Genomic DNA, 7,474 nt, shown 5'->3' with positions numbered 1-7,474 from the left:
TGCAAAATTTCTGATGGACGGACACAATCAGTTTTGTCTTTATTAGTAGATACAGATAAGATACCACTCCAAAAAAACTAGATATAGATAACATAAAATATATATTTCAATGGATAAAAATGTTTTGCATGGAATTAGTGTGTTCCAACATCTATGAAAAAAGAGTTTATGAATGTTTAATAAAATATACATGCATGCCAAATAAAATGTTGACGCAATTTTCTCAAAACAATTTGTAGGAGAGAAATTGTTAGTGTGTAACAAAATACCTCAAAATATATTTTGATATGCATGGAATATGTTAATGCATTTAAAAAATGTTCATGACGCTTGTTAAAATATTTTGAATTTTACATCATTATGAATGATTTTGAGATATGTTTAGGGCAAATGAATATCTTTCAAGTATCACGGCATCAGTTATGAAAGTTGTTCATGCGTGTGAAGTAAAATATTCATGTGTGTTCAACAGCTGTTCAACTAAATTCAAAAAATCGTTTCAGTAGATAAAGTGTTTCGCATGAGATAAATGTGCTCTACCATCTTTGAAAAAAAAGTGTTCATGCAAGTTTCAACAAAATATAAATGTGTGCCAAGCAAAACGTTCACACCAGCTTTCAAATATTATTCAAATATAAGAAAAATGTTTTGTAGAAAACAAGAACTTAATATATATTCTAGTACTACGCAGTCCATGAAACATTTTAATGTGTTTAAGTGATTGTTCACGACATTATTTAAAGTGTTTTTAAAACAAAATGATAAACTTTGTGTTAAATTTTAACAGTTTTCTTCAACATAAAAGATGATAACCTTTGTGTTCTAATTTTTATCCCATCAACCAAAAAAGGAAAGGAAAAAAAACACGGACAAAAAGCAGCACCGAGGCAGCCAGATCGCCGGTGCTCGCAAGGACCAGGTCGAATCGGAACTACTCCAGGACACGGATAGGGACTCGTACTCTTGCCGGGACTCAGACCCCTCCGTCGTTATCGTTATAAGAACAGAGGCACCCCTTGTTCTCTCCACCAAACGAACCAAACAACAATCCATCGAGCGAAGCAAATCCACCAGAAGAAACACAAGCTCTCGAAACAGCTATCGAAGCAAATCGACATGGCGAGCGGCACGAGGGGTGTCGCCGCGGCGACTATCTCGCTCGCCGTGCTGCTCCTAATCTTTTGCTTCTCGCCAACCACCGTTGCGGCCGCCGGCGTCCCCAGCATCGACGCCAGGCGGACGCGCCACCTGCCGCTGCCACGCGGACTGCTGCGCGGCCCGGAGAGTGTCGCCTTCGACGCCAAAGGCCAGGGTCCATACAGCGGCGTCTCCGACGGCCGCGTGCTTAAGTGGAATGGCGACAAGCTTGGCTGGTCGACGTACACCTACAACCCCGACTACAGCAGTGAGGCGTGCACGGCGTCTCCCCTTCGCCCGGAGACCGTCACCGAGGGCCACTGCGGCCGGCCGCTCGGTCTGCGGTTCCACCTCAAGTCCGGGTACCTGTACATTGCCGACGCCTACAAGGGGCTCATGAGGGTCGCGCCAGGCGGCGGGGAGGCGACTGTGCTTGTCACGGAGGTTGATGGCGTACCTCTCCGCTTCACCAACGGGGTGGACATCGACCAGGTAACCGGCGAGGTCTACTTCACGGACAGCTCCAGCAACTACAATAGGTCGCAACATGAGATGGTGACAAGAACTGGAGACTCAACGGGTCGGCTATTAAGGTATGACCCACGGACAGGAAAGGCCGTCGTGCTCCAGGCCGACATCACTTACCCCAATGGCCTCGCCATCAGCGCTGATCGGACACATCTCGTCATCTCATCGACCGGACCGTGTAAACTGCTACGATACTGGATCAAGGGCTCCAAGGCGGGCACCATGGAGCTATTCGCCGACCTCCCTGGCTATCCAGACAATGTGAGGCCCGACAAGAAAGGAGGATACTGGGTGGCACTACATCGTGAGAAGGCTGAGCTCCCCTTTGGCATTGATAGCCACCTGCTAGCATTGAGGATCGATGTGGATGGAAAAATAATCGAGGAGATGCGGGGACCCAAGGGCGTGAGGCCGACCGAGGTGGTGGAGAGGAAAGGTGGCAGGTTGTTCATGGGATCCGTCGAGCTTCACTATGTGTCCGTCGTCACACGCAAATAAATAGATCAATTAGGATATGTTAATTACTCTCTTTATTAATGTTATTATTTTATTGTTTTGTCGTATTTTAGTTGTAAAATCTATTTGTTAAGTCGAGCTTTCTGTTGTTAAGTGGAGATTTCTGTTGGGCAATGATGATGTATTTTTTAGTATAATGTATCAAATTATCTTTGTTTAAGCGCTATATAGGAAAGTACAGTTGCAAGTTGCAAAGAGCCAAAGACACAAAAGGCACTAGCATTGTTGTGAAATAAATTGCTGGCACAAATAAGACGGTCTAGAGAGGTTCAAGCTAATACTCACAAAAACGAAAACAATCCAATCTTATACAAAAGGAAAAGGATTTGGTAAGAGAAATCAACTGCGGCGAACTGAAAATCATATTCGTACGCGATTTCATTCAGATCAAGAAAAGTCAGTTCACAGAAAACAAGAGGCAAAACATGTTGCACAAGAACATCACAGTTCTTCGATACACTACAAAAGAATCGTCACATTATTCTTCATCGGCACACCAATGACCATGAATGATCCGATCTCCAGATGTATACACAGACTCACCTGCACAGACGAAAAACACCATATACAAAATACACAAGCCCCTACACGGATCAATCCGACGAACCAACTACACACTCCTTTGCTCCCCATCAACCAACGGCCATGTCAGTCCTTCCTACCTGAGCTACAAAGCCGTCACAATGGCAGCCAAGAAAAATGAACATGGGCAGAACCAAGTTTTGATGTTGTGAAGTTTATGCATGTTGTTACTTGTCAGTTGGCCTCAGGGTTTTTCAGCTGATGCCTGTGACGAACAGTACATACAACCGCAGGTCCATCATTTCAGAAAATACTCATGCAGAAGTTTATTATTACTGTTGCAGTTTAACAAATGAATCACCAAACATCTACAACTTCATTAACTAGAACCCCAAGCGCCGTAGTCTAGATTTTGTATGATCTATGCTGGACCGGACCTGAGCGCGTAATCAAGATCAGCTATGAGGTCATCCACGTCCTCAATGCCCACCGATATCCGTATTAGATCATCAGTCAACCCACGCTCCTCTCGCACCGAGGAAGGGATGCTCGCATGCGACATGAAGCAGGGCAAGCTTATGAGTGACTTCACACTTCCTGCATCGTCACGTAGATTCAGTGAGCAAGAATGAGCAAAGTTTCACAGAAAAAGTATTCAGCTAAGAAACTGGTACAGAAATGATCAGTGAGCGTTATTTTTAGTGGATAGGTTTTGTAGAGGTTTTCTAAATGGAATGCATTGGCTGATAAAACGGATACATGGGCAAGACCAAGGTAACTCGGAAAGGAGGGTGTAACAGGTACATAAGAATGCTTACCGAAGCTAACTGTTACGTTGAAGTACTTGGTTGTCTCGACAACATGCTTCGAGAGAGACAATGAACCAGTTAGGAAACTTAGAACAGAGCCTGCTCCCTTTGCCTGCACAAGAAGCAAATGGAAGGGAAAACATATTAGAAAGTGTTCTGGAAGACCTGAAAGCTGGAGGTCCCAATGCCAAATTGACGGATCACTTAGCTGCTTAATGCAGCCAACTTGAAAACTGACAAGGACCTGCGAGTAGTGTAAAGACCGGCCAGGATGATCAGGAAGTCCAGCATAATTCACTTGCTTGACCCTTGGATGAGAAGCTAAGAATTCAGCAATCTTCTGGGCATTATCCTGCCAATAGTAAAGTCAACATCAGCCTCCTAAGAAATTGTCCATAACAAATGAAATGAATCGGAACTATATGAAGTTGCTAGCAGCATTTTATGAAGCCCTCGAAAAATTTCAATAACCAATATGTACTTCAGCAAACAAGTTATTTTATCACAACAAAGTTCCACCTGTTGCTTTTCCACCCGTAAGGCCATGGTTTTGATCCCTCTCAAGCAAAGCCAGCAATCAAAAGGTGCCAAGCCTGAACCTTCAGCGTTTTGTAGAAACGCGATCTCCTTAGCCAGGCTGTTAGCAGTTGGAACAAGTATTAATTTGAGAGATCATAGCTATTTCAGTTAACTCTATAAATTTGAAGGAGCATTTAGTAGCCCTATTCGGTAAGCAACAGAGAAACAGCCTTCAGTGTTTAAGCCAACAGCTCAGAAGCATTCATGTCACACAGTAATTAACAGGGAACATGCAATACAGAGTTTATTTGAAAAAAAATGGTAGCAAGCAGTAGAGTTTACTGGGAGACACAGACACATAACTATGATTATATTATACAAACATTCAAGGATGAAAAATATTTATCATTCAAAAGAGTCAGCGTGGTTATTAGTGATGACAAAGATGACCCATAGAACAGACCTTTCACCCTTTACAGCAAGAATTCCAGCCATAAGATCACTGTGTCCAGCTATAAATTTGGTAGCTGAGTGCATCACAATATCTACACATACGACAAAAGATTGTCGTGAATTAGACTAAAATAATATGCATGAGATGAAATGGTGTTGTTTTTATTGAAGTGATTAAATGATTCTATACCTGCTCCAAGTTCTATAGGCCGGGATAGCACTGGAGACATGATACTGTTGTCCACCAAAACAAGAGCGCCATGAGAATGAGCTATCTCTGAGATTTTCTGTGAAGTACAAAAAACACTGGAGAGGGTAAGAATGTTACCTAAGAGTGTGTATCTGGATTAATCAAATCTTTATATACATTCTTCATGATAACTGAAATGCATACATCAACACCATTACCTTTATATCAGTAATTTGTTGACGAGGATTGGTGGGACTTTCAAGCCAAACTAGTCTAGTCAAGGGTCCGATTGCAGCAGTCACGTCGTTAATTTTAGTTGTATCGACCCGTCTATCATGTCACAATGCATATGATACTTGTAAGTGAGCGAGAGAAAAACAGCAATAGAATGGTTCCACTAAAAAAGGAAGAACTAACTTTACTACAATTCCATTTCTTGGGACAACTTGTGAGAGCAGACGATCAGAGCCACCATATATGTCCTCTCCAGCAACTATTTCTTGTCCTAAGAATTGTGCGTTTGGCCAATGAATTCATTAAGTGCATATAATGGTAATAGGCCTGAAACACGATTGTAAGAAAGTAAATGTCAGCTACTTACCAGCCTGAAGGAGGTGTGTTACTGCAGCCAGTGATGCCATCCCACTAGTGAAGCAGAATGCTTGGTCTGCCTTCTCGAGCTTAGCCATAAGGCTGAATGTGTGATCAAATTTATCAATACCACTGAACAATGGATATATTTATACTGCATACAGTAAATAAAAATAAGCAGTAGACTGAGAGTGACCTCTGGAGAACATCACGAGTAGGGTTGCCACTTCTAGTATAATCATAAGGTCCATTAACTGTTGCTGAAGGCTGGAAAGTAACATTTAGGAGTAAGCTACTAGGAACAAGGGTGCAAACTATGGGCCAGACTAAACTAGGTATACACTATAGTTCTTCAGTCAAACCGAATAACAACTGTTCCAAGACAATTTAACAGTAATGATATTTTCATACTACAATTCCTATATAAATATAAATATGATGATAAGGAAAATGTGTCAAGTTCATTCAGTAATTAGACCGTACTATTGTTTCGAGGGACAAACAAGAAAAAGATGTAATTAACAAAATCAAGATAAGTAAGATACGATGAATTACTACAACTAGGTAATTCGGTTGGCCAACTAAAATTTCAGTAACTCGGTATACATGGTGGGTAACATTTAAGCACAATGTCTCCTCTAGTCTAGTCTACTAGAATTCTTCAGACTTCCAGGCGACTGAGATTTGTCTTACAAAATGATTAACAATCAAACAACTGCAATCAACCAAAAGGTTACATACATGCTTGAGCAATCAATTCCAAACGATAGAAATGCACTAAACCCCTAAACCACCACCTCCTAATATGAAATATCGCCATCATAACTAGTAACAATGTGCTCTCAAACAGAAATAAAGCACATTGAGAAAACATTGATGGAATTTACTTCTACACGGTTGCCAGATGCCACCATCTCTCTGCAACCCTAGCTACCTGCTTGAAGGTGGCCGTCTGGTACAGAGGCGTGCTGAGAGCCCCATACTTGTCGAACGAGTTCTCGAAGCTGGTCAGTATCGTGGCCACGCTCGGCTCCTTCCTCTCCAAACCTACACCAAGAACACAAAACATCACACACTAATTCCACCAAAGCAAGCACAAAGTCCCATCTTATCTTATACAAATTCAAGCTAAAACCGCTCAAACCCACCATCGCCCGAGGGCTCGACGGCCCCATGCGCATCCACCGAGACCGCGGACGCGCTCAGGTCGCGCTCGGAGTCGCCGGAGGGCCCGGCGATCGCCGCCGGGGCCGCCGCCATGCGGTGGGAGAGCGCGAGGCGCGGGTAGGCGAGGCGGGGCGTCTGGGCGGAGCTGGGGCTAGGGTTTGGGCACGGGAGGGAGGAGGGCGGGCTGGAGTGGAGGAGAAAGAGGCGGGCGGCAGGGGTGGCGGCGGCGGCCATGGTTGGACAGAGTGGGGAAGCGGGAGGTGGTTTGATAGCGAAGTGGCACCGGGTTGGGAGGGCTGACGGGTGGGGCATTATGGTCAGTGGGACAGATCGTTCATACTTTTGCGGAATTGGATATCGCGTCTAGATTCATTGGACCAGCTTTCCGGTTGGCTAACGGGTAAAATGGGCCGCGCGGGTGCGCATGCCGCGCACGATCGGTCTCGGAGAGCTTTTTTTTTAACACAGTAAATACAGACGCATGCACTCGTATATACGCGCATATATTCATCCATATGAATGCACACACACATATCCTATTCTTATGAGCACCTTCGAGAGAATAAGCCGGCATATCATCTTGAGATTTATGAAGTCATGGTAGGTGCTTCGTCTTCAACGCGAACGTCTCCTGGAATAATGCGAGCGCCAGGACTTGAACCCTGGTGGCTGAGGATACTATTGTCCACTAATCATCCAACCACATGTTGGTTCGCTCGGTCTCGGAGAGCTGTCCAAATTTATTATGCAAATAAACAACATTTTTTTTCTTTTTTCGGGGAAACAAACAACCTTTTCAATATCACTTGCTAACCAATTTGATCATGTTTAATTAAGTACCCCATTGGTTCATAAATGTAAGATGTTTTGGATATTTGAGTACAGACGAATCAATATACACCTCTCTTTCATAGCCATACATGTTCTCCCACATTTTATTTTGTACCGTGTTCCAAAATTTCAATCAATAAACTCAAAGATTGCTCCCGCTACCGCGCCGCCCCCGCGGGCGGCCGACCGCGCCCATCCTCCCCCGCGCGCC

General features: G+C 43.8%; 2 protein-coding genes across 2 annotated transcripts; one reads left to right on the top strand and one right to left on the bottom strand.

Moving 5' to 3' along the window:
• The first annotated feature begins 1,016 nt into the window (after window positions 1-1,016).
• Window positions 1,017-2,330, top strand: LOC123160513 (protein STRICTOSIDINE SYNTHASE-LIKE 10). The gene has a single exon (XM_044578325.1). The coding sequence runs from the start codon at window positions 1,117-1,119 to the stop codon at window positions 2,161-2,163; it is 1,047 nt and encodes a 348-aa protein (XP_044434260.1). The 5' UTR covers window positions 1,017-1,116; the 3' UTR covers window positions 2,164-2,330.
• Window positions 2,331-2,901: 571 nt separating this feature from the next.
• LOC123160296 (cystathionine beta-lyase, chloroplastic) lies at window positions 2,902-6,713 on the bottom strand. The gene is made up of 12 exons (XM_044578098.1): window positions 6,414-6,713; window positions 6,200-6,312; window positions 5,462-5,532; window positions 5,276-5,367; window positions 5,092-5,179; window positions 4,893-5,004; window positions 4,675-4,771; window positions 4,495-4,576; window positions 4,032-4,149; window positions 3,757-3,864; window positions 3,522-3,624; window positions 2,902-3,300 (listed from the first exon to the last, which is right to left on the bottom strand). The coding sequence occupies exons 1-12, from the start codon at window positions 6,664-6,666 to the stop codon at window positions 3,125-3,127; spliced, it is 1,413 nt and encodes a 470-aa protein (XP_044434033.1). The 5' UTR covers window positions 6,667-6,713; the 3' UTR covers window positions 2,902-3,124.
• Window positions 6,714-7,474: the final 761 nt, after the last annotated feature.

This window comes from Triticum aestivum, chromosome 7B, assembly GCF_018294505.1.
Source record: "Triticum aestivum cultivar Chinese Spring chromosome 7B, IWGSC CS RefSeq v2.1, whole genome shotgun sequence".
NCBI lineage: Eukaryota > Viridiplantae > Streptophyta > Magnoliopsida > Poales > Poaceae > Triticum > Triticum aestivum.
The sequence above is the reverse complement of the archived record's forward strand: the minus strand, read 5'-3'. Positions and strand labels throughout refer to the sequence as shown.

Excerpts from the sequence above, each read along its gene's own strand:
- LOC123160513 (XM_044578325.1), top strand. The coding sequence starts at position 1,117 with ATGGCGAGCGGCACGAGGGGTGTCGCCGCGGCGACTATCTCGCTCGCC.
- LOC123160296 (XM_044578098.1), bottom strand. The coding sequence starts at position 6,666 with ATGGCCGCCGCCGCCACCCCTGCCGCCCGCCTCTTTCTCCTCCACTCC. Across the intron at positions 6,313-6,413 it reads CGTCGAGCCCTCGGGCGATG|GTTTGGAGAGGAAGGAGCCG; the intron begins GTGGGTTTGAGC and ends TTCTTGGTGTAG. Across the intron at positions 5,180-5,275 it reads AACACACCTCCTTCAGGCTG|GACAAGAAATAGTTGCTGGA; the intron begins GTAAGTAGCTGA and ends CACAATTCTTAG.